General features: G+C 46.8%; 1 protein-coding gene across 2 annotated transcripts in view; it reads right to left on the minus strand.

The window, feature by feature from the left end:
- Positions 1-16,282: 16,282 nt before the first annotated feature.
- OTC (ornithine transcarbamylase) overlaps positions 16,283-27,152 on the minus strand; it is a 42,853-nt gene continuing 31,983 nt past the window's right edge. Inside the window, exons 6-10 of one of the 2 annotated variants that reach the window (XM_054005885.1) lie at positions 25,948-26,070; positions 21,763-21,816; positions 21,532-21,681; positions 19,480-19,617; positions 16,283-17,305 (exon numbers count right to left, since the gene is read on the minus strand). In XM_054005885.1, coding sequence (XP_053861860.1) covers positions 17,246-17,305; positions 19,480-19,617; positions 21,532-21,681; positions 21,763-21,816; positions 25,948-26,070 — 525 coding nt within the window. In that variant the 3' untranslated portion in view covers positions 16,283-17,245. Of the gene's footprint in view, positions 17,350-19,479; positions 19,618-21,531; positions 21,682-21,762; positions 21,817-25,947; positions 26,071-27,152 lie in introns of both variants that reach the window. The other variant, XM_054005886.1, reaches the window with a different exon arrangement.

Consider the following 27,152-nt stretch of genomic DNA (forward strand, 5'->3'; position numbering starts at 1 on the left):
CCCCCCCCCCACTAACAAAAGCTCTGCCATCTGTCCTGGCAGTATGTTTTCCTCTTGAACAAGGTCTCGCCTGACCACAGAAATTTGTACACCTGTATCCTGCCATCCAGGGAACTCTTTGCTATTTACTCTGACAGCCTTTAGGTGCTTTTTGCATGGCTGTCTTTACAAACTCTGTATGATAAAAGGCAACAGAGGGTCCTGTGGCACCTTTGAGACTAACAGAAGTATTGGGAGCATAAGCTTTCATGGGTAAGAACCTCACTTCATCAGATGCAAGTGGCAATTGCCTGAGGTGCCTCTGTGCTTTGGGTAGCAGCATTTCCATGAGTTGCCTGCTGCCTGTTCCCACTCAGCACAGAGTATTTATTCCCCAGGTGCTCAGTGGAATTACAATGATAGCATCTTCTGGGCTTTTCTGCTTTTACAGGAGATTTGGGATGAGGACTGGAGGAATGAACTTGGGGAGGTGAGTGTCCAACCTCCCATCCACCCTATTTCTTCCCAGGGTGGAAAAGGGAATCCTGCTTCCCACCAAACTTAAACCCCCCTGCCTGTGATTTATTCCTAATAGATGTTTGGGATTGTTCAAATTCATCTGCAAAAGTCGCAAAATCTTTGACAGCTTTAACCCTCTTATCGCATAAATACTGTTTTACATCAGACATATTCAGGAACTGTTCCTGAGCAACCAGATCACACATTTCTTCAAAGCTAGAAATACTTTTCCCCCTTACCCACTTATTCAGTAAATCTCTCATTTGGTTTACATATGCCACATTACTCATTCCAGCCCCTCTGACAGCTTCTAAATTTTACTCTATAAGTTTCAGGTGTAATCTGAAACTATTTTGAAACCAAATCCTTAAATTTACCATAGTTTCAAGCATCATCAATTGGCATCTTATTGACTATAGCCAGAGCTCTCCCAGACAACTTTGCAATGAAAGTGGTCATCTGTTGATCCTCAGGAATCTCATGCTGCACACACAGCCTCTCAAAGTTGATGAAGTATTCAGCCATGTCCCCTGCCTCACTGTATGCAGGACACAACCATTCCCATTTGTGGATTTATGGATACGTGGGGCCTCCTATTGTGGGGCTCTGTTTCCGCCACTCCATCAAGGGCAGTTCATGCTTTCTCTCCTCTATTGGTAGCTTCTGGTCTTCACTTTCTTTTTCAGCCTCTAGTGCCTCAGTTCCATGGCTTGCTTCTGGGCTTCCATCGCCTTCTGGTGTGCTGCTTCTTGTCTGGCATTCTCTGCTTCCAGTAATTCCATAGGACTTGTGTTCTTTTTCATTTTCTTCTACCAGCAATCTGTATAGCCCCAACTTTTTGATAGCTTCACTTTCACTCATTTTCCTACTTTTCCTGTCCCTATTCCCTTGCCCAAAATAAGGGAACAGAAAATAAAACAATAACCATTTTGTCTGTACTCTAGCCAGCACACTCAAAACTCACTTAAAATCACCACCAGTGTCTCAGAACAATAAGTGGTGCACATGACCCTGCTTGCTGTGCCAGACCCTCAAGTCTCCTCCAGCACACACACAGGTAGGGGCACACCCAGCTGCAGAAAGACACAAACACTAAAATCAGCTCTGTGTGCGAAGACTCAACTCAGGGATTGCCCAGCATTCAAGTGCACACCTTCTTTGGGGTGCAAACCCAAAATGATATGGTCTTGCACTGTATAGAGATCTATACAGCATAAACTCATGAAATCCACCTCCTCCCTCAATGTGGAGGAAAATATGCACTGCTTTCCCTCCCATCACCCTGGATGGTAATTACACGAACTAGTTATAGAACAAAAAAAAAAAAAAAAACAAGTTTATTAACCACAAAAGTTAGATTTTAAGTGATTATAAGGGATAGCAAACAGATCAAAGCAGATTGCTGAGCAAATAAAACAAACACACAAACTAAGCTTCATACACTAAAGAAAATGGCTACATGTTGTTTTAAGCAGATTGCAGAATTCCTTTGTGGACAGCTCGAGCTTGCAGTTTAAAACTCCAGGCATATTCTTCACGGGACAGACACCATTCCTAGCCCAGGTTCAGTACTTTCCCCCCTTCCCTTTTGTCTTTGTTTCTTAGATGTTTCCAGCTATCATCCTGGGTGGGGATTCAGTAGAGAATAAACCCAGATTAACTCACTCCCCATCCTTACATAGGATTTACATATGGCAGGAATCCTTTGTTTCCCAATGTGACCCCTACCCTCTGTAGAGGAGTGGACTCACCCCTGCGGCGCCTCCAGCTGGTCATCCAGGGAATTAGCTCACCAGTCTCTGCAGCACCCTCTGCAGGCCGGTGATCCACCTGTCCTCTGGCCCCGTGTCCCTCCCGGACCCCAGGGCCCCTTGCTCTGGGTGCTGTCCCCTGGCAATACCTACACACATTAAGTCTCCCCTCCCAGGGGAGCCCCCACCCACTAACCCCACCTCACCTCAGATGAAGGCCACTGACAGTCCCCATCTAGCCCCCACTCTCTGGGGCAGACTGCAGTATAGGCCACTCATCATCAGCAAGGTTGGGTTTGGACCTGCTACCTTGGCCTAGCCCTGGGCTGCCCTCTGCAACCCCCAGTACCCCTTGGCCTTCCGCTAGGCTGCAGCCTAGGGCTATCCAGGCTGGAGCTCCCCAGCCCTGCTCCACTCAGGTACACTATCTCTAGCTTGCTGCAGCCAGGCCCTTCTCTCCCTGCACACGGAGAGAGACTCTGATTACCTGGCTCCCAGCCTCTTATATAGGGCCAGCTGGGGCCTGATTGGGGCGTGGCCCAGCTGTGGCTACTTCCCCAATCAGCCCAGTAGCTTTTCCCTTTGCCCCAGCCCTCTGCCAGGGGTGTTTTAAATCCCTCAGGCAGGAGTGGGGTAACCACCCCGCTACACCCCCTCTTAGTGGAAAAACACTAGAAGTCCAAGATGGTGTCCAGTACCAGGTAATATGATCCTGCAGTGTGAAAGAAGCATGCCAGGAAGCTTCTCAGGAAGGTTGGAGATTAGTATCTTCAAAGTTCTATTGTCCTTCCTAATGGCCCATCCAGGCTGTTTGCCTACTGTCTGGTGGACATTCCCCAGATGCAAACACAATTGTAATTGTTACATAGTCAATATTCCCAACTTCAGATACAGAAATGATACATGCATACAAACAGGATTATCACATTCAGTATATTATAACCTTTCCAATGATATCTCACATGACCCATCTTGCATAAAATACATCTTAGTTATGCCATATTCATATCATAAGCATATTTCTATGAAGAATATGGGGTGTAATGTCACACAGGATACAAGATATATAGGAATGACAGAATAGGTCATACTGGTGGCGGAGTGGCACTATATGTGAAAGCATATAGTCAAAGCATAGAGTCAAATGTAGCAAAAAACTTAAACAAACAAAGCTGTACCATAGACTCTCTATGCAGGATTGGCTCTAGGCACCAGCACTCCAAGCATGTGCTTGGGGCAGCACTTTCCAAGGGGCAGCACTCTGGCTCCCTTTTTTTTTTTTTTTTGCTTTGGGCGCAAAAAGCCTGGAGCCGGCCCTGAGCGGAGATGAGCTGCGGCAGTGGGGGGCGCGGGGAGGGCCGCAGGAAGTCACCTGGGGGCGGGGGCAGAGGAACTGCCCCACCACCACCGCAGCTCACCTCCGCTCCGCCTGCTCCCCTGAGCACGCCGCTGCTCCACTTCTCCCCCCTCCTTCCCAGGCTTGCAGCGCGAATCAGCTGTTTTGCGGTAACCCTGGGGTGGGGAGGCAGAGGAACTGCACTCCTCCAACTCACCTTCGCCTCCTCCCCCGAGTGCACCACCGCTCCGCTTCTCCCCCATCCCTCCCAGGAAAGCCTGGGAGAGAGGGCTAGGAGGGGAAATGCGGCGCACCTGGGGAGGAGGCGGGGCCGGGGATTTGTGGAAGGGGTTGGAATGGGGCAGGGAAGGGGCGGAGTTGGGGCAGGGCCAGGGGAGGCACGGGAAAAGTTTTTTGCTTGGGGCGGCAAAAAACTTGGAGCTGGCCCTGTCTCTGTGGATAGAAATTCCATGCTTGAATAATAAGAATATAGCGATAGGTATATACTACCAACCACCTCACCAGGATGGTGATGGCGACTGTGAAAAGCTCAGGGAGATTAGAGAGACTATACAAATAAAAAACTCAATAATAATGGGGGATTTCAACTATCCCCATATTGACTGGGTACATGTCCCCTCATGATGGAATGCAAAGATAGAGTTTCTTGACACCATAAATGACTATTTCTTGGAGCTAGTCCTGGAAACCACAAATGGAACTGGTCCAAGAGATGAATATAGCTGAACTACTTGGTAATAGTGATCATAATATAATTATATTTAACATCCCTTTTGGGCTGAGGGGGGGGAGGGAGGGAGGGACACCAAAGCATACAATTTAAAAAAAAAAGGGGAACTACACAGAAATGAGGGAGCTAGTTAAATAGAAATTAAAAGGTATAGTCCCAAAAGTGAAATGCCTGCAAGCTGCATGGAAACTTTTTAAAAACACCACAACAGAGGCTCAAATTAAATGTACACCCCAAGTTAAAAAACATAGTAAGAGGACCAAAAAATTGCCACCATGGCTAAACAACAAAGTAAAAGAAGCAGTGAGAGGCAAAAAGGCATCCTTTAGAAACTGGAAGTTAAATTCTAGTGAGGAAAATACAAAGGAACATAAACTCTGGCAAGTCAAGTGTAAAAGTATAATTAGGCAGGCCAAAAAAGAATTTGAAGAGCAACTAGTCAAAGATTCAAAAAGTAACAACACTTTTTTTTAAGTATATCAGAAGCAGGAAGCCTGCTAAACAACCAGTGAGGCCACTGGACGATTGAGATGCTAAAGGAACACTCAAGGACGATAAGGCCATTGCATAGAAACTACGTGAATTCTTTGCATCAGTCTTCACTGCAGAGGATGTCAGGGAGATCCCCACACTGGAGCCATTCTTTTTAGTTGACAAATCTGAGGAACTGTCCCAGATTGAGGTGTCCTTAGGGGAGTTTTTAGAACAAATTGATAAATTAAACAGTAATAAGTCACCAGGACCAGATGATATTCACTTAAGCGTTCTGAAGGAACTCAAATATGAAATTGCAGAAATACTAAATGTGATGTACCTATCATTTAAATCAGCTTCTGTACCAGATGACTGGAGGACAGCTAATGTTATGCCCATTTTTTAAAAAGGCCCCAGAGGTGATCCCAGCAATTATAGGCCAGTAAGCCTAACTACAGTACAAGGCAAATTGGTTGAAACTATAGTAAAGAACAGAATTATCAAATACATAGATTAACACAATTTGTCAGAGAAGAGTCAACATGGCTTTTGTAAAGAGAAATCATGTCTCACCAATCTGATAGAATTCTTTGAGGGGGTCAACAACCATGTGGACAAGGCCTCTCACCAAAAGCTCTTAAGCAAAGTAAGCGGTCATGGGATAAGAGTGAAGGTTTCTCATAGATCAGTAACTGGTTAAAAGATAGGAATCAAAGAGTAGGAGTAGTCAGATAGGAATCAAAGAGTAAATAGTCAGTTTTCAGAAAGGGGAGAGGTAAACAGTGGTGTCCCCAGGAGTCTGTACTGGGACCAGTACTGTTCAACATATTAATAAATGATATGGAAAAAGGGGTAAACAGTGAGGTGGCAAATTTTACAGATGATACAAAATTACTTAAGATAGTTAAGTCCAAAGCATACGGCAAAGAGTTACAAAGGGATATCACTAAACTGGGTTACTGGGCAACAAAATGGCAGATGAAATTCAATGTTGATAAATGCAAAGTAATGCATATTAGAAAATGTAATCCCAACTATACATACAAAATGATGGGGTCTAAATTAGCTGTTACCACTGCAGAAAGGGATCTTGGAGTCATAGTGGATCGTTCTCTGAAAACATCCACTGAATGTGCAGCAACACTTAAAAAAGCTAACAGAATGTTAGGAACCATTAGGAAACAGATAGACAATAAAACAGAAAATATCATAATTCCACTATATAAATCCATGGAATGCCCACATCATGACAGACAGGTGACTTTTTTATAAATATATTTAGAACTAAAAACTGCAAACTAGACAAGAAATAACTAACTGCACCTTAAACAGTCCAGGCAGCAAAATATTTTCTGCCTTTCTCTTCCTCTGATAGGCAGCTGGAGTTGTGTGGGTGAGGGAGGGTGTGTGGTCACTTTTTATGTTCATGACTCTTGCGATTGTCTCTTTTGAAAAATAAACAAATCCAGAGTTTCTCTTTACTGGAGCTTTGAGTTTAGTGCAGATCCTACCAATCTCTATACTGTTAAATTAGCAACAACAACAACAAAAATTACCCCACTCTTTAATGTCCAATTACACTGACACTATAAACAAATAAGCCGAGAGTCAAACTACTACATTTATTTGCTGTTGTTTATTTAATAATTTTGCTGAGTCTTTGATTGCAGTCCTGCTAATGGAGTTTATTACCCTGACAAAATCAGCAGTGGTGCTGGAAGAATGAAGATAATCTCTCTGGTTTTCTTTTCCCTTGGAGGCAACTAGTCAAATAGACAGGCCTGTTGTATTGCAATTTCCTGTAGCTATTGTGAATTGCATTTTCCACTCTGGTGCTACAGTAAGAATTACTAGGGTTACCATACGTCCAGATTTTCCCGGACATGTCCGGCTTTTTGAGCCTCAAATCCCTGTCCAGGAGGAAATCCCAAAAAGCCAGACATGTCCGGGAAAATAGGGAGGGAGGGGTCATGGGGCTTGGGTCCGGGCCGGAGACTGGGGCCGGCGGTGTTTGGCCAGGGGCCGGAGCCACTGGGGCCGGCAATGCTCGGCTGCGGGCCGGGGCCGCTGGGGCTGGCAGTGCTTGGCTGGGGGCCGGCGGCCGGAGCCACTGGGGCCGGCAGTGCTCGGCCGGGGGCCGGGACCATTGGGGCGGGAGACGCCGGGGCCAGAGCCTCTTGGCCTGGGCCGGCCAGCCGCCAGAGGGAGCTGCTCTGCCGGGGGGCCGGACTGGGCCGCGCCGCACCACGCCCCGCCCCAGCCCCAGCTTACCTGCTGCCTCCCTGTTTCAGGCTTCCCGCGAACATTTGATTCGCGGGAAGCAGGGGAGGGGGAGGAGCAGGGGGGCGAGTGTTCAGGGAAGGGGGCAGAGTTGGGGCGGGGACTTTGGGGAAGGGGCGGGGGCGGGAAAGGGTGGAGTTGGGGTGGGGCTGGGGGCGGGGAAGGGGCAGAGTTGGGCGGGGCCGGAGTGTCCTCCTATTTTAAAATTAAAATATGGTAACCCTAATTAAACTGCTGTCTCTGGAGCAGAGTTCAGATGCTCTCCTGAAGCACACTGAGCCTCTGAAACACACAGAATGACACACACAAGCTGTGATATTTCATGTCCAGTAGAATCATTTTTGGGAGTGAATTTTTAGTGTTCATGAAGGTGAGGGCCTCGTAAACTTGGTAGGAGGCAGATTATGATGCTGCTACACTTGCCTCCTTCAGCTCTCTCCTCAAGACCAAATGCTTCTGTGACACCTTGTGACCCTAAGGGCACCCCAATTCTAGATGCCAGTGGGCTCCCTGGTGTGGAACGGTAAATCTCAGCTGGCCTGACCAGCTCAGTACTTACTTGTTATATTTATTTAAAAGGTGTCTTGTAATATATCATTTGAAAACTAATAGCACACTCATCATTAATGTCACTGAAATGCATGTGAAATTATTGCCACAAGTACTCCTGTTCTTTTTGCGGATACAGACTAACACGGCTGCTATTCTGAAACCTATATATGATATGTTATATATGATATTATGTTTCAGTCAGTAAAAAGACAAAGGAGGCAAAACAGGGTTTTTTCCCCAGACAGGAAGAAAGCAATCACTTTGGCTTAATTGCAAATCAAGCCAGGTGTGACCAGACACAAGGACAATGGGTTATTCATTTGCATCGGAGATTGCAGGAAGATTGCTTGCACTGTAAATCATAGAGGACTGCAAAACTAACATGGCATCAGCTCCCTAGTGGACACAGAAAGCTGAGCCCTCAAGAGAAGTTCCTGGCTTTGAAGACAAAGAAACTTTGGGGACATAAGGACCTGCTGAAAGACTTTGGGGTATCCATCACCTGAGAGAACAAAGCAGCCAGCACTTTGTATCTATGAAAGATGGGACCTGCTAAAACAGGCTGGCAAATGCTGACAACTTGGTGTGAGTAAGAAACTATGTCAGGCAAAGCTAGGTCTTGCTGGAATTAAGTTTTAGACACTAGAAAGCGTGTTATTTTTCTTTTGTTTATAACCCTTTCAGACCTCTTTCTCTCTTCCTTGACATCACTTAAATCTCTATTCTTTCTTAATAAGCTTCTTGGTTTTACTACAAACCATCTCAGTGCTGTTTTTTAAGGTGGTGTGTATAACTCCAGCTGAGCTAATAAGCCGTTGTGTGTACTGGCTCTTTGGAGGCAGCAAACTTGGTGTTCCCTCTGTGATTGTCCAATCAGAGAGACTGCACACTGCAGGGGAGATGGTTTTGGGGAGACTGGAAGGGGGGTTGTCACCCTGCCAGGAGTAAGCAGGCTGGTAGATGCTGGGGTGAGACTGTTGTACAGGGAAGCAGGCTGCTGGTGTCAGGGTTCTGAGCCAGAGCTGCACAGCACAGGGGTACCCCGGGTTACAAGCAGGCAGTGACAGAATCCCTTACTGGTCTGGGTGAACTCCAAAGCATCACACACCTACAAAAATTTGGGCAACTGATAATGGATAAGTTAAGGGGATGTAAAGCAAACGGAGCATACTTGATGCATCTCATAATTATAAATATCATACTTATTTCCAGACAAAAGTGCAATAAGATGAGTTAAGGTTGAGAATACATAAGAGTAATTTAGGGTAAAATACACTACAGGAAAGGTAATTATCCCACTCCCAATCATTATAAACCCAGGAAATTCAGAGTTACAACTAAACATGAAAGGAATCCAAACATGTTAAGGCATGCAAGTGCAGAGGCAGGGGATCCAAGGAACCTTAAGTCTTCTCTGTAGCAACACCACCAATATATTGTGAGAGTGTGTGTGTATGGTGTATGTGTAATACATCTCAATATGAGTATTAGCCAATTGCTAGATTATAATAAAGGCGTTTTGATGTGAGGTCCTAGATTAGATTAAACTCCCACCCCAAGCCTGTGGCTCTGCCCTCTCTAGCAGCTATCTGCGCTGTCCCAGTCTAAAAAAAAAATTGTAAAACCTGTTGGGAAAGTAAGGCCCAACTCACCTAGTGGCTGGTCCCCCTGAAAGCCTAGGTCTTCACCTGGGGCATCTACAGACCCAGGGTTCAAAGCCTACTGCTGAGTCATGTTGGGGGTGTTATAGGTGCACGTGATAGAATTTTTTAAAACCTAGTTTAATTCACACAGGGAGCAAATATCCTTTAAAATAGGTGTGGGATGTGTGTGTTAAAGTTTATTATAGCCTGTAAAGTATTGTGTGATGCTCCAAAATGCAGGTATTTCATATATCACACATTTTGCTTGCACATGTCCCACAGCAGCAGGTTTGAAGGTTGAGCCATACACTGCACACTGGCTGGGAGACGGGAACCCAGAGGCAGAGGGAACACAGTAGGTAGAGACCTTCTTGCAGAGTGCAGGCAAGCACTTTGCTGCTGAAGCCATTCCTGGCTATATCCAGTTTCCAGACGTGCAGGAGAGGCTTTAGTGTTCTTTGGGAAGTGAGTAGTGGTGCAGATTCTTTCATGGTCCTTTAGCTGCTAGGCAATGTTATCACTGATAAATAAGGCAGGTTGTTCTTGTGGTACTTGCTTTCTGTAACTTGTAAATGGTGATAAAATGTTACAGATGCACAGACCTTCTTAAGGCACATCACAGCCTCTCCCACCCTTCAAGGCAGTGGATACAGCCAGCAGGGGATTGGCTGTGCAGTTTCCTTGAAGAGCTACCCTCCGAGATACACTAATAAATAATAATTAATATATGCCCACAGTCTCTCTCCCTAACCCTGTAGCTCCTGTTAGTGCATATATAGTATGTAACCCTCACTGTGCCCCTGTACAGGCAGCATAATCCACCATGGCCAGCAAGAAGAGCCTAGTAGCAATAGGGGAGGTGAGAGGTGCTAGGGAGATGTTTTGCTTTTGTTGTGGTGGCAATTTATTTATATCTGAAGTGGAAACTTACTAGCAGGTCCTCTGTCTCTTTATAAGCAAGACTACCTTTGGCTACTGATCATAGAATCATAGAATATCAGAGTTGGAAGGGACCTCAAGAGGTCATCTAGTCCAACCCCCTGCTCAAAGCAGGAGTCAACAGTCCAACAGTCTCCCTTAGCCCGGAGCACTCATCACTTTTTCAGCTGACTATTGTCAATCAGGGGAGTTGTCTTTATTTCTGAAAATGTTTCCAAAGGTTTAAAGTAAATTCTGGAACAGGAATTTGGAGGATTGAAAGCAAATGCTATAAAAGCAAGGACTCTTTCTCTCCCCGTATTCAAGAAACTATGCATCAGAGCTGACACTGGTTGAAAATTGGGTTCAGTGGACATGCCCATTGCCATGACATAGCTGATCAATTGATGGACCTTTGCCCCTGCCCTTCCCACTACATTTTATTTTTCAACTAGGGGTATGTCTATAGTGCAAAAAAATGGTTAGCTAACTCAAATTAAAATAGCAGTGAACTCAGATTAAAATAGCAGCTCGGTTGGGCTGCCACTTCTCCTGCTTGCAAATCCTTCTGTGAAGTGTACCAAATACTCCTGCTGCCCTTAGAAAGTGATCTTAATACAAAAGGGCCCAGGGAATGTGAAAAGGTAAAATGGATCAGGAGCCCAGACACTGTTCCGCACAATTCCCTTTGACAACAGAAAACAGTTGGAGGGAGCAGGGTGTGTGTCTGGAAATGGAGCATGCCACAGGGGAACTTATAGCAGTGCATACGCCAACTGGGGAGAGGATAGGGTGACCAGCTGTCCCGATTTTATAGGGACAGTCCTGATTTTGGGGTCTTTTTCTTATATAGGGTCCTATTACCCCCCACCCCCTGTCCCGATTTTTCACATTTGCTGTCTGGTCATCCTAGGAGAGGAGGGTATGGTGCTATTCATGCATGGTGGTCCATTGAAAGCCCAAAGCTGCCATACTCACAAAATGACCATACAATCCCTGTATGCAGCCAGTGACAGTAAAGCCATTTCTAACGGCAAGAGTCACATTGTCCAGGGTGTTTAAGATCTCCATTATGTTCAAATACCCTCATTTTTGTATCCAATGGGATGGCACATTCAGAACTTTTAATCAGCTGCCAGAAATCAAATTCCATTCACAATATAAGTGAAGCAATCCCTTTTCATGTGGCTTCATAAACTATGCATGCCATGGAGGAATTTGACTGCATGTGTGTTTGCGCTTTAACTGGTAAAGTTGTTTGGTAAGTCATTCAGTTTGTGAACCATCAACAAATTCTGAAAGCCACTAATTCAGGGATTTTCCTACACCACCGAGCTCCCCCATAACCTCCAGTGGTCGAATGGTACAGATAAAAACCTGATGAGTCCTCCCACTCTCCTACATAGGAACTGGCAGACTGGATCAAGCCTTAGGTCTATCTACTACCCTGTCCTGTCTCCAACAGCAGTCAGCACCAGATGCTTCAGAAAAAGATGCAAGAACCTCATAGAAAGATAGTCTGTCCCTTACATTAGGTTTCATCCTAATTGCTAATAGTTAGAGATTGGTTTCAACCGTGAAGGATAAGGTTTAATACCTCTTCCTGAATTTGTTAGCAGCAACAACCATTACTGGATATACTTCGTACCCAGATAAGTACCAAATCCCTTTTAGAAACTCGCTAAGTTCTTGGCCTCAGTGGCTTCTTGTGGCAATGAGTTCCACAATCTAATGATGCATTGTGCGGACTTTTTCTTCTTTTTATCAGTTTTGAATTTAACATCTATAGCAAGGCTTCCCTTGTCCAGCTTCAGGCCCAGGTGCTGCCTTAGTCAGGGGCGGCTCCAGGCACCAGTGCAGCAAGCGTGTGCCTTGGGCAGCAAGCCACGGGGGGCGGCGTGCCGGTCACCATGAGGGCGGCAGTCAGGCTGCCTTCGGCGGCATTCCTGCGGGAGGTCCGCCGGTCCTGTGGCTTCGGCGGCAATTCGGCGGCGGGTACGCCGAAGGCGCGGGACTGGCAGATCACCTGCAGGCATGCCGCCGAAGGCCGTTGACCAGCAGACCACCCACAGGCATGCCGCCGAAGGCCACCTGACTGCCGTGCTTGGGGCAGCAAAAAACATAGAGCTGCCCCTGACCTCAGTGTCCCTTTTTAAAGCTTTCCCTCCAGGCTCACAATCCTTTACAATCCTTAGCTAGGGCTTCTACCCAGGAGGTTCCTGGTTCCCGCATGCCCCTCTCTGAGGCTTAGCTCTCAACAGGTTCCTGCCCCACCAGATCCTTTTGCCTAGGAGCTCTGGACAATTGTTATCTTCCCTCTACCTCGTAAGCTCCCTTCCCAAAGTCTCACTGTGTCAACTCAGGCTGTCTTTATAGTCCTTCAAAAGCCTATTTTCTACTCACAGGTTCGTCCTTGTCACGTGATTGCTGCTGTCATTTCCTTTACCTGAGGGGGAAGGATAAGCCTGGTACAAGTGAAACTCAGCCCCAACCCCGTTAGAGGGCCAGCTCCCCTGTGACAACACCTTTTAATTTAATCAAATGACCCCTTGTTCTTGTGTTATGAGATAGAGAAAATAAAGTTCTCTATGTGCCTTGTCTACGCCAGTCATTACGTTACATGCTTTATCCTGAGAGGGACAAGCTTCCACAGAGCTCTTCTTCAGGTCTGGGAAAGTGTGACAGCTAAATAGAAGGATGGAACTGATAAGGAGTTAACAGGTTGCAAGAGTGTGGGTAGTTAACACCTCTATAGAGGCAGGATAGAAGAGCGTTAGTGGGTCAAAGATTTCTGTAATGATCCATAAAACCAGTGTCTTTATTAAATCCATGATTTTTAGGGTACAGCTACACTAGAGAGCTTACAACGGCACTAATGCACCACTGTAAGCTCTCTAATGTAGCCAGTCTAAGCTGACGGGAGAGAGCTCTCCCATTGGCTTAACTACTCCAGCCCCCATGAATGGGAGAAGTTATGTCAGTGGGAGAAGCTCTTCTGCCGCCATAACGCTGTCCACAGCCAGACTTATGTCGGTGTAACTCATGTCGCAACATAAGTTTTACCGACATAAGCTGTAGTATAGACATAGCCTTAGTGTCTTGCAGCATCATGAATTTAAACTCATAGGTTTGTTTTTTGAAGGTGTCATGGAGGTTTCCTTTGAGGATGAGGACTGAGAGGTCAGATATAGAGTGGCCATTTTGTACCTCTATCTAGATATTATTGTGAGTGCCTGCTTTGTCACAGCTGTAGAGTCCATACTTGAATGGCCTGCTAATAAATAAAAAGTAATAAAAACCACAATGAGTTAGCTAAGCAGTTTGGCAGAGCCAAGCAGCAGTCTGAATGCTAATGGAAGGGAGCTGGGTTCAGCATGAAGTCACTTCAGGTCTCTTTCTCCCAAGGCCTGGAGGAAATATTTCTCACACATACACATGAAAGATCACCAGTATTTACAGGAGCCTGCAAAAACATTCATTTACATAAACCTTGCAATGTGAGATTCACTGAGAACCAAACAGCCATGCAAATACCTGCATGCCATTAGGCACCGCAGCAAGCAGTCTACTGAATGAAATGCTTACTGTGGATCATGAAGTGTCTATCTGTAACTTTGGGCAAGAACCAGAAAGTTTGGGTTCTGTGTACATTGGGCAGCTGGTTGAATAGCTCTGGCCAAATAATTAAAGAAGTTTTATTTTAATACATTAATCCACTGATTAATTGAATGATGGGAAAGAGCAGTAGGAAGAAGCCGTTCCTTTTGCACTTTGAGGCGTCTCCCCCAAATTTTTCAAAACTGACTCCCACTTATGGAAAATGCAACTAATCACAATCTCACCACATCCAGCTACCCAAAGTGAGCAGTCAACTCACAGCACGTTGTGTAGATCTTCATAATAGGATCCTTTCTCTCAGGTTTGTAGTTAACCATACTGACATTGAAAGGATCATCACTGGCATATGGGTTAGCACCTATTGAAATGATTGGGGTGGTTCATGCCTCAGAGCTATTAGTTCAGGCTCTGTGCAAATTCAGGGTGATATTGCTGCATCAGTTCCATTTGAGTCATGTCTTGTAGGTTTTCTTCACAACCATAACAGCTGGAGACATACTTCTCTTTTAATGAAATCTGAGACACTGGAGAACAATTGAAGGCTCTATCTGCACCTTCCCTGGCTAACCTTTCATGCCACCCCAAGGGGGGGATGTTCCAGAGTGTGTCTTAAAATGTCTAAGTGAGTTTCCCAACAGAAAGTTCTTCTCTGAGGGCCTCTGTTCATTGCCATGTGAGGATGTCAAGCTCAGGAAACTTACCAATTTGGTTTCTGTCAGAGTTGCACTCTAGCGCCATTGACGTCTGAGTCAATTTAAGGGAGGGCACTACCTGAAAGCCTATGTTCCTCCTCTTCACAGTGAAAAGCATAGAAACACGCTGCCACAGTGGGTTTGCTTAGTAGGCCAGCTGAATCCTCTTCATTTTACTCAATTTACTTTTATTTTACTTCAGTTTAATTTAGCCAAATTCATTTCCAAAAAGCTCTCCTCAAGCTGCAAGCCCAAAATGGGGGTTAAGAGGTGCACCACTTGACCAGCAATGTAGCCTCAGTCCAGCGCACACAGTGGATGTTTGATGTGCCTGGGAGGCTTATATGTCCTCGTGATGCTCACTTTGTTGGGTGTTCACCCCTACAGCATCAGCCACTGGGGCTACAGGCCCATCTTTTCGTGTCTATGTCTACACAGAAAAAGCTGTATGCCACCTAGCCTACCTGCATCAGCTTGAATCCAGTTAGCACAAGTAACAAGAGCAGTGAAGGCAGGACAACGCAGGTGTAATGGTCCTCACTTGGGGTCTGGTTGGGGAGCATGGCCTAGTGGTCTTTGCCACAACCCCTGACTGCCAAGAAGGTTGAGGGGAGGGGAGCCCAGGCCCTCCCACTCCACCAGGCTCCAACCCAGGACCCTTTGGGCTACCAGTCGTTTGGCAACCAAGGCTGCTTGAGGCTGTCCTTCTCCCTCTCCTCCAGGGTCAGCTCAGTCCAAGGCCTTCCCTTGGTGGGGAAAGCCAAACCAAAAGAAGTAAGAGGGAGTTACCAACATCCAAGGTCACAGGATACTTCCCTCTCTGGTTGTCTCTGGGGTGAGTCCTCCCTTCGCACAGGGAGGGCCCCTTTGGGCAGTTATGTCAGAGCCCTTAGGCTTCCCTCGGCTCGGCTCTGCTGGAGCTGTGGGCTGCAGGTCTGCTCCCCTCCAACCCTGAGCAAATGAACTGAGCAAACTGCACCCTCTGCTGAATTGATCCCTACAGTATATTGTAATGAACTGACTAGTGTGTATGTGCCCCTTTGGTCTCTAATGGAATCAGAACCACTCGACTAGGTATCATTAGGGTGACCAGACATCCTGTTTTTAAAGGGACAGTCCCATATTTAAGCCCCCTTGCAGGTGTCCCAACTTTTTCTTAAAAATGGGCAAATTGTCCCGTATTTTCTGTCTCCCCCACCATCGGTACTGACCGGATTCCTGCTTGCCAGCCGCTCACCCACCAGTGGTGAATGGGGGGTACCGTGACCGATGATAGGGCTGGTGGTGGGGCAAAGATGCAGCATGCTGGGCTGGCTGCTCGTCCTGCTGGTCCGTGAGCACAGCCCCTGCTGCGTGCCGGCTCTCGGCCAACAGAGCCCTGCCCTGTTTCTGGCCGGCACTGGCTGTGCACTGTGAGCTGCGGTGGTTGGTGAGTGTGGGCGGGCAGCGGGCAGTGACCGGTTATGTGTCACCTCTGCAGCCCAGTACAGGGCGGGTGGGCAGCGCTGCTGGAGCCCCTCGCCCCCACCCCAGTGTGGTCCCAGCACTGGGAGGAAGGGTGGCATGGCGTGGTGTGGTCTTGTGCACATGGTGCCCAGCCTGCCTGCCCCAGCCTCTCAGCCACTGAAGGGAGCAGCAGGCAGGAGGGGGCCTGGTGGAGCATGGGCAGGGCCACACTAGGCTGTTTGGGGACTTTTACATTTTTGAAAAATTCCAACTCGTCTAGGAGCTGGTTTAAAAAAAAAGAGAGAGAGAGAGAGAGAGAGAGAGAAATTTGGGAAAAGGTTTGAAAACATTTTATGCAAAGTTTTCATTGAAATTTCAAAAATTCACAACCAACCTACAGTTGTCACAAACTTCTGTTTACTACCAAGAGGAATTAACTTGTATGCACACCACACGTCACTGCTAGATGAAACCTAGCAAACTCCTACCATAAAGCAACATTCACTTAGGATCCCCTCACCTCTGCTTTTTGCCACAGAGAGTATGAAAAGAATGGACGACTTGCTTCGTTGGCCAAAATTCTGTCCAGGGGGATGACAGAGTGGGGCGAGGAAGAACAGTGAGCCCATACTTCTTAGCCATCTTTCTTCTCCCATACCCAACTCTGTGGCAATCCCTCTGTGTGAACCATATCACTATTCTCCAGCCAGCCCTCAGGAATTTTCCTGTTTCCTCTACAGTCTCAAACCCAGATTGAGGTCGGGTTACAAGGTGGCCAGGGTGCAGCTAGGGAAATTGTACTAACAAGGGAACGTTGAGGTCCCAGAATATAGTAGGAAGGTGTTAGTTCTCTGTGCATGTGCCCCGAGATCAGCAAGAAAATCCAATAGATTTAGGGGCAGCTGCACAGTGGTTATACAATAGATTTGGAAGTTTACAACACTAGTTCTACCACAATATACATAAACCGCTGCTTATGATACTGCTGGATCCATTCATTAAACTACAGCTTTAGAAAACTTAAGAGACATGAATCGATACAAAAGCTACAGAACTTAAAGCATCTAGCAAAAGCACTAGGATTGCAATGCTGCACTATTTAATTCACATCGTCTCCAAGGTTTTCATGAGTACAAAGCAATATTATACAGTTCAGTGGAGCCAACCTATGCAGTTTTATTAAGGAATCATTCATTGCTTTGATCCTATATGAAAGACAGCTATATATTTGCAGACCGGAATATTCTGCTGGTGAGGAATATTTTCTCTTGGCAGGAACCCAAGCATCAAAATGTAGGTTTTTGCAGCTGTGGTGAGTAATCTGTCAGCAGGGAAACCATGACAGCCTAGAGGGGAGGGGAAAAAAACCCAGTCATATTGGAAACAGACACTGCAAACAAAATAAACAGAGAAAGATATTTTGAGTTCCAAAGCTTTGTGCTGAAAACAATTTTTCCCAGCAGAAACTGCATGCTTAGATTTATTTTCTAGAATTTCCAATGGCGAAACATCAAATAGTTTAAAAATTAGAGTGTTCTGTTTGTATTCAATAGGTTTCCTCTGTGCACACCATACATGAATGCACAGTAGTGGAGGAGTTCAGAAAAACAATGCTAGAACCATATCAATACTGGACCAAATCCTGAAGTTTTAACTGAATTCTGTCTGCAGTTACTCCTGATCTGTGCTTGTGTTTATGGGAGCAAAATTTGACCCTCAATGAAGATATGAGCAAAATTTCCATTGACATCAATAGGCGTTTTACTTGAATAAGGACCTCAAGATTTGACCCAGTTTAACCACAGTAGTTGTTGCCCCATAAAATAGAAAACCCTGGCTTTATTGTGTGTCATGCAACTTCCTTGTGCTTCATACTTTCTGACAATCTTTAGTTATATCAACCGTAGAATGAGAGTATTGGAAAATGACAATCTAATCAGATTTGTTTTTCTCTACATGTTCGTATACACAGATGCTGCACTTCTGTTCTTCATCTATTTTTGTCCAGGTATTACTCTAGTTTATATTGCCACTGATTTACAGTAATATTTGATTGGAAAGGTGTGCTTAGAACAAATGCAAGTTCCTCTGAGAGTGCTGGTGACTCCATTTCTGTTTTCTCACTTGGGGGAGGTCGATGTTTGTCAGCATGACTGTTCTAAAACCTACAGTAAATAGTAGTTGTGAAAAATATGACACTGGTAGGAATAGTGAGGATGGAGTTACAATTTGGGTTTAATGCTGAATATATTCTTGTAGCTCGTATGGTACACTTAGTGTTATACAGGGCCATAGCCCAGTATGTAAGTAGAGAGCACATACTTTTACTTCAAAGGCTTCATTTTGCAATCTTTCTTCCAGCAAAATTCCCACTACCTTCCGTGGCAGCTCTGATAGCCATCTCTGATGGCATCTGCTATAAACATTTTTAAAAATTGTAGCCTCTATAGCACCATTCTTGGGATTGGTATTTGGAGTGTTTGAAAGAGGTGTATCTAAGGGATTGTCAACACTCTTGAGGTTATAGCAGCATAGCTACGGTGCCAGTGCCGTAACCCTACAGTGTAGGCACACACTACAGTGACAGAAGGGTTCTTCCATTGCAGTAGTAACTACACCTACCTCCTCAAGTGATGGTAGCTAGGTCAACGGAAGAATGCTTCCACTGACCTACCAGCATCTGCACTGGGAGTTTAGATCGGCGTAGCTGCAGCACTCAGGGGTGTGGATTTTTCACACCCGAGTGCCAAAGGTGCGTCAACCTAAGTTTTACGCGTAGACAAGGCTCAAGCTAATTGCTAGTGTAACTCAATGACTTCCATATAATAAATTGCAGTTAAAAGAGTAGATTTCACTTGATTAAAACAATCTGGGTCAAGCAAGAATAGATTAAGGTACAAGCAGGAAAGAGTTGACATTTGATGCACTTAAAACCATGACATAGTAGGGTGGGGTTTTGAAACATTTATATTAAGGCATGTGCTTTACTGAGGAGTCATGCTAAATCCAAATCTGGATTGAAGGGTAGAACGATCGTCAAGTACTGCCTAACCCCAAACTCATGGGCGGCAGGTATCGTAGACAGGGATAGGTTGTGCCTCCCCAAACAGCCTAGCATGGCCCTGCCCACGCTCCACTCACAGGCCAGGTCCCCTCTCTGTGGTTCCCAGAGCCCTGGCTGGCCCAGGCTGGCTGGCCTGCCTCTTGTAGGGACTCAGAGTGGCTGGTGCTGTGGCTGGGCCGCTCGGCATACTGGGGCTGGGGGCACTGCCACCCAGTGCACCAGGACTGGCTGTGCTGCCGCCTGGAGCACTGGGGCTGGGGCCTCGCCCCCCGGCTGCCTGGAGTTGGAGCCGGGGTCCACGGTGGGGGGTGCTCTGAGCTCCTGCAGGGGAGGGGGGCAGAAGGGGAGAGGAGAGGTGGGGCCTTGGGCACAAGGGGAGGGGCTGGGGACTAGCCTCCTCCAATGGCTGGGTCACCAGCCGCCCACGCCCAAACTGTTCTTATTTGCTTTTCATACCATAATTGTCCATTTTCTGTTTTCAGCCTCCTGGAAAGCCAGTGATCGTGGAGAATAAAATACTTCATCATTAACTTCTTCTGGCTTTCTTGGTAAACAGTGTAAAAAGGTCCAGTCAGAGGCCGCATGTTTTCCAGTCTAAAGATAAAAAAGCATGAAAAAGTTGAGTGATGTGATGGTCCATTAGCAAGATCTTTAAGTGGTGAGAAGCTGGTCTGGGCCAGATTCTGATCTCATTTACATTTGGTGTGAACCCCATGTGATTCCACTGACGTCAGCAGAGTTAGTCCAGATGGATACCAGTGCAAACAAGATAAGAATCCAGGGTGAAATCCTGGGCCCATTCAAGTAAATGGGAATTTTACCACTGATTTCAGTGGGGCCAGGATTTCACCCCTAGACTTTTGTCTTTGAAAGGAGAGTATGAATCGTGGTGAAGCAGCAGGTCAATCAATAAGTACACTCTAGACAGTAACACCACATGCCAACAAAGTATATGGATAATGGCAATAACTGCATATTAAGACATGCGTAAAAAGGCCTTGGTCAATTATTTTGATATGAGTAACTCATAATACGTCAATCTAATAGATGAACAATGGATTATAGCATTTTAAGCAAGATGAGCCATGTCTTCTACTAGCATTCTGGGGACCTAGAGTTAAAATATGGTCAGTTAGATCACTGATTCTAATAGAGACTAAAATGTCATTATTTATATTCCAATCGTTAATATTCTGTTTCCATTTTCTTTAGCAGTGGTTGCTCTGATAAATATTTCAGCTAAATGGGTTTTTAAAAATATTTATTTAAGGCTTTGCCCATTTACAGATACATGCAAATCTGCCCAAAATGGTGCCCTGGCCGTGCTCTCTATGAATTGCAATATGAGCGTTATTGTGACTTAGCCTGAGAAACATTCAAAAGATCTTCTCTTGCAGTGTGGATATAATAAGGTGGGGTGGGCTGGGAGGAACAAACAGTTAAATACAGAGTCCTTGAGAAGGGGAGAAGCAAAGCCTTCCCTCTGTTTGTACCCCAGATTTGTGTGTCCAGTAAGGGCCCATCCAGAAAGTCCAGACTAAAGGAGAAAGTTTGGCAGGGGAAGCCTCAGGTAACTCAGACAGCAATTGTGTTGGTTAGGGGGCTTTGCGTTGGTGTGAAGGGTACACCAATACCCGTGACCCTTCCTCATAAGAGCTATCAAATGAATGCTTTGACGATGTTGATCTTTAAAAATGGAATCTACAGAAGTGGACCAGAACAAATAAACTCAATACTGCCAACCTCAAGAGATCAAAAATCGTGAGTCTGACACCTCCCCTGCTGCCCCCAAAAAATCAGGAGATATTTTTAAAAAAAGATTATATTGTGGTTTTTCGGTCTGTCTTTTGATTTTTTGAACAACCCCCTGCCCATCCCCAGTGTGTTTGTGCGTGGCAACTAGTGTTGTCCACTCTCCCAGATGTATTGAGTAAGATGATTCTGGCTTCTGCTGCAGGAACTCTCACTCCTAATCTGCCCACCCTCTGCCCAGCAATTAATCCTGTCCCCTTCACCTCTCAGTTTTGCCCTCACCCAGGTCCCACCCCATCAGCCTCCACCCCCCTCAGTCCAGCCCACCCCACCCCACAGCCTCAGCTCTGCTTCTCCTGGTGTTCTTCATTCCTTTCTCACAGACCTGCGGGGGGTAGGGGTGGGGAAGGGGCATCTTCCCTTACCAGGCTGGAGGGGGCAGCTCCAGGGGCTCTTCACCCCCCTCTGCCCCTTCCCAGGCCAGGTACTGCGGGGGGGGGCGTAGAGGCACAGTCCTGTCTGTGTTTCTTATGGGAGGAGGGAGCGGAGCTTCCCTGAGCTGCTGGGCACTTTGCGCTCCCCTTCCCTCCCCTGTGAGAGCAGCAAATGAAGGGGAAGAGACTCAGCCAGCTTCTGGCAGGGCTGAACTTTACAATGGGGGGAGGAGCTTCTTGCATCAACGCAAGACCAGCTCCAAAGCCCTCTGAAATCCCATCACTCACAAAGCATTCACAAGAGCTGGAAATTGACCTTTACCTGCATTGTGATCTGGTAACCTTGGAAAGCCTTCAATCGCTTTGCCTTCTCCTCTTCTTGTCCCATGCTTATCCATGTGTCTGTAACTAGGACATTGGCTCCACTTGCAGCTTCCAAGGGATCAGTCGTGAAAAACAATTTGGTGCTATACTAAGGTACAGTAAGGCAAGGGAGGTCAAACAACTTCATTCAAAACATAAAGTAAACCATATTTAACATATTGGCTCATACCTCTTTGGAGTACTCTTCAGCTACTTTAACGATGTTGGGGTCCGGTTCAAAGCCCTGTCAAAAAGATGATAACATTACAATGCACATTTACATTATTATTTTATTGAGCTAGGGTTACCATACGTCCGGTTTTTCCCGGACATGTCCGGCTTTTCGGCAATCAAACCCCCGTCCGGGGGGAATTGCCAAAAAGCCGAACATGTCCGGGAAAATGCCGGCCGGGCACTTCCCCTCCCGCCGCGGCTCTGCTCCTCCCCGGACTCTTCGGCTCTGTTTAAGAGCCGAGCTGCCCGAGCGCTACGGGCTTCGGGCAGCCCCCATGCCTCCGGACCCTGCGCCGTCAGAGCCCGGGAGGGGAAGTGCCCGGCCTGGGGCACAGGGTCTGGAGGCATAGGGGCTGCCCGAAGCCTGAGCGCTACCGGCTTCACGGGTTTGCTGGGCAGCCTCCAGACCCTGCGCCCCCGGCTGGGTGCTTCCCCTCCCAGGCTCCAGCTGCGCTGGGGAAGCGCCGTCCAGGGGCGCAGGGTCTGGGGGCTGCCCGGCAAACCGTGAAGCCGGTAGTGCTCGGGCAGCCCTTTTCGCGTGGCTGGGAGTGGGAGGGAGGAGGGGGCGGAGTTAGGGCGGGGCTGGGGCGGAGTTGGGGTGGGGCTGGGGAAATGGGCGGGGCCAGGGCCCGTGGAGGGTCCTCTTTTTTTATTTGCTAAATATGGTAACCCTAACTGAGCTGGTCGGAAAAACATTGATGGAACCATTTCCCATGGAAGAATGCTGTTCTGTCAAAATCAAAATGCTCCGCAAAACTGCGTCGATTTTTACTGGAATTTAATTTTGGAGAAAAACTGGAGAAAGGTGTGTTGGAATTCCCTTGAAGAACTCTTTCCACTTGACTTACCAAGAACCCTGTTCTACTCCAGACTTTGTCACTCAGATATTTTTTACTTGGCATACAGCAATGCAAAGCTGAGTTGATCAGACTCAAATGCAAGGGTGGGTAGGACACATCACACACTCAAAATTACCCAGCAAACCACTTCCTTTATATACAGATACACTTTACATTGCATTTACTTGCATTACACGTTTTGGGTTTGGTTTGGTTACGTTGCATATCCTGTCCATATATTGTTATTCTTGTTCCTAGTAAATGTTTCTCTGGGTGTTCTCCCTGTTATCTTAGAATGTCTGAGCCAGCTATCTTTTTAGCCTAATGACATATTTACTTATCTTATTTAGCACAAATGTTCGGTTTTCAATCTAAATGATCTCTTTAGCTCCCTAATCCTATCCTCCAAGAAATGTTGAGGTCTCCCTCCAGGTGTTAGTTACTCATGCCAGGCCAGGCCTCATCAACAAGGTGTTCCAACAATGTTAAAACATTCCATTCTGACACTTTTTAAACAGATTTATTTCAATTTTTCATTTTGAAATAACTTTGTCTTGATTTTTTATTCTGTATTATACTATATGTTATCAGATTTTTAAGTCAAAATGAAAACAAAACAATTTTGTCTAAATGAAACATTTCAGTCAATGTAAAGTAAGGAGTTCTTTGTAATTTTCCTTTCTAGAGAATTTTGAAACTTTCAAGTTTCATTCCAATTTGGAACAAAATGAAATTTTGAATTCTTTTGGGAAGCCCAATGTCCATCCCCTGCATAATTAGGGTTACCATATTTCAGCGAGCAAAAAAGAGGACGGGAGAAGCCCCGCCCTAGCCCCGCCCCTGCCCCTCCCACTTCCCGCCCCCCCTGACCTCCTAACCCTCCCCCCGTTCCTTGTCCCCTGACTACCCCCTCCTGGGACCCCTGCCCCTAACTGTCCCCCAGGACTATCTAAGCCTCCCTGCCTCTTGTCCCCTGACTGCCCCAACCTTTATCCACACCCCCACCCCCAGACAGACCCCTGGGACTCCCACGCCCCATCCAACCACTCCCCACCCCCTGACAGCCCCCCCCAGAACTCCCAACCCATCTAAACCCCTCTGCTCCCTGTCCCGACTGCTCCGATCCCTCTCCCCACTCCTGCCCCCTGACAGCTCCCCCCCAGAACTCCCAACCCATCTAAACCCCTCTGCTCCCTGTCCCCTGACTGCTCCGATCCCTCTCCGCACTCCTGCCCCCTGACAGCCCCCCCCAGAACTCCCAACCCATCTAAACCCCTCTGCTCCCTGTCCCCTGACTGCTCCGATCCCTCTCCCCACTCCTGCCCCCTGACAGCTCCCCCCCAGAACTCCCAGCCCCCTACCCCCCCGCTCCTTGTCCCCTGACTGCCCCCTCCTGGGACCCCTGCTCCTAACTTCCCTCCAGAACCCCACCCCCTACCTAAGACTCCCTGTTCCTTGTCCCCTAACTGCCCCCTCCTAAGACCCCCCCCAACTGCCCTACCCCCTACCTGTACCCTGACTGCCCAAAACTTTCTCCACTCCCCCCCAAAAGCCCCCCCGTTTCTTGACTGCCCCCTCCAGAACCTCCCTGCCCCTTCTCCTGCCCCCCTTACCCTGCTGCTCAGAACAGGGTGTTGGGCTCTGTGCGAGCCGGACATGTGGCTAAGCTCCCCAGCACAACAAAACCCGGTCCCTGGCCCTGCACAACAAAACCCGGTCACTGGCCCGGACCGGGTTGCAGGGGAGAGCTGCCCTTGTATCAGCACAAAGTGCTCTCGCTCCCGTTTTGCTACGCTGCATGGCAGTAACCACTCCCAGTTGCAAAAGGGGAGGGCTGTACTTTGTGCTGAGACACTTGCTCAGAATGCAGGGCGGAGCTCCTCTCCAGCTGCTCCGGAGTCCAGCCCGGGACTTTCCTGCAGCCCTCCCAGCCGCTCCGGGGGAGGGGGGAAATCCCGGACATTGTGAGTGCTTTACAAATTCCCCCCGGACGCTATTTTTAGCACAAAAAGGAGGACATGTCCGGGTAAATCCGGACGAATGGTAACCCTAGCATAATTCTATTATTTATATTTAAGTATATATTATAGATAGATAGATAAGCAAATCTATGTAAAAAGTCTACCAAACAAAACATCCATTGAGATTAAGGCAACTATGATACCAAATAGCAAAGATTTATATTCCAGCTTGAAACCCTCTTCTTCTGAATCTGCTGTGCCTAAGCCAGTGTTTCTGAACTGATTAATCAGAAAGGAAATCAGGGGCATCATGAGATGTTGAAAATTTTATTATAATCTAAAGCAAAGAAAATCTCGCTCCTCCACTCCCCACACACCCTTACCCTTCAAGGGAAGCATAGAATCATAGAATCATAGAATCATAGAATATCAGAGTTGGAAGGGACCTCAAGAGGTCATCTAGTCCAACCCCCTGCTCAAAGCAGGACCAATTCCCAGCTAAATCATCCCAGCCAGGGCTTTGTCAAGCCGGGCCTTAAAAACCTCCAAGGAAGGAGACTCCACCACCTCCCTAGGTAACGCATTCCAGTGTTTCACCACCCTCCTAGCATCCTCTGTCAGCCTTTCAGGACACACACAAATAAATTATATTGGCTTAGCATTGTTCTCATTGATATACTTTGATGGTAAATATAAAATGGTTTGGTGTTTGTTTGTTTACTTTGAATAAGTGGTTGCCAACTTGAAAAGATTGTGAAACACTGGTTTAGGCTATGTGCTATTGTAATCCACACACTGTCTGGGTGTGGTGTTGTGTCCCATCTAGTGGCACCGAGACCACTTAGACAGAATTAAATGAGTCTGGTCTACAGCCTTAGTTAAGAGACAGTTGGCTTTTAGCTTATGCTGTAGAGGCTCATGCACTAAGCTCCAAAAGTCCCAGGTTCAATCCCTCCACTGACGACCGGGGTTCATTGGTGTTACACTACGTCTTCCTGGGGATCTTCTTAAATCAAAATACGGAGACCCAATAGCGAAGCACATAAATGGTGTTCTTTGTTAGACTGTAAGCAACGTGGGGTAGAGCGCTTATCTCAGTCTTTGCATGAAACTGCACTTTAGCCCTGCTAGAAATAAATAATAATTCATCATGTTTTCACTGTGGACTACATTGTGGTGGATGGTGGCACAATGAGGGGGGGAGGAAGCTCTTCATGCTTGTGTGGCCTGTGTACAGGCTAGCCAGATTTGCAGCTTCTGGGAAGCATGCAAGTGTCTGAGACTAGAACTTGAGCCTTAGATAGTTTTACTTCCCTTCCTCCAAGTGCAGGACTCTCTTACCTTTGGAGTAGCAACACGCAGATGCATCCCAAATTTAGCAGCACTCATCAGGATGGAATTCAGGACATTGTTTCCATCACCAATCCAGCTTATTGTGAGCCCCTTCAGATAGCCATAGTGTTCCTGACAAACAAATAACAATACCACAGTTATGATTTTGGAGATTCGGCAAACAAGTGGCAATAGGTGCCAAGAGTGGTGACAACACTAGGCTGAGTCAGTGTAACTTGCCACCTTCCGTTATGAGCAGCTGTCATGTGTGGAGCATTGCTTTGATCAAACCTGTAGCAGTCACAGGATGGTCACTCCAGAAACAAGCAATAAGACTTTACAAAGCTGAACAGAAAAAAAAAGCATCCTACAGCTGAACTTAAATCCAAGAAAAGACAACTGAATGAATGTACCCCCTTGTCTTACACCAGCAGTTCTCAAACTCTGGGTTAGGCCCCCAAAGGGGGTCATGACCCCATTTTAATGGGGTCACCAGGGCTGGCATTAGACTTCCTGGGGCCCAGGAGCCCAAAGCCAAAGCCCCACTGCCCAGGGCCAAAGCAAAGGGCTTCAGCCCTGAGCAGCGGGGCTCAGGCTTTGGCTTCAGTGCTAGGCGATGGGGCTCAGACTACAGGCCTCCCGCCCAGGGCTGAAGCCTGTGGGCTTCGGCTTTGCCCCCCCGGGTCGTGTAGTAATTTTTGTTATCAGAAGGAGGTCACAGTGCAATGAAGTTTGAGAACCCCGTCTTACACTATAGCAGAGTGTTATTGCGTCACCTTGACTTAAACTTTGATTGTAGTATTTTCATAGCAGAAATATATATATCTATCAAAAGGTAAAGGGCAGGATTTTCAAAAGCTCTTAGGTGATTTACAAAGAGAAGCTATATTGAAAGCAAAGAAGAATTGTGCTCCTATGACACTTAGATGCTTTGAAAATCCCACTCCAAGTCTATTGGGAGTCAAGTGGGGCAAAATTCCTATTTCTATTTTTAGCTTTGCTAAAACTTTTGATACACGTGCAAACATCAACATTTTAAAACCAGCTATGAGCATTCACTGTTAGGCCTTGTCTGCACTGAGGATTTGCCCCTGTTACGGCCATTGGTGTAGCTGCAGCAGTAAACATTTGTATAGTTAAGGAAAGCCACATTTAGCAGTGGTAGAGGTTTCAAACTGGGGTAAATGCCACAAACACAGAGTCCAGTGGCACCT

The sequence above is a fragment of the Malaclemys terrapin genome, chromosome 1 (assembly GCF_027887155.1).
Source record: "Malaclemys terrapin pileata isolate rMalTer1 chromosome 1, rMalTer1.hap1, whole genome shotgun sequence".
In the NCBI taxonomy this organism is placed as follows: Eukaryota; Metazoa; Chordata; order Testudines; family Emydidae; genus Malaclemys; species Malaclemys terrapin.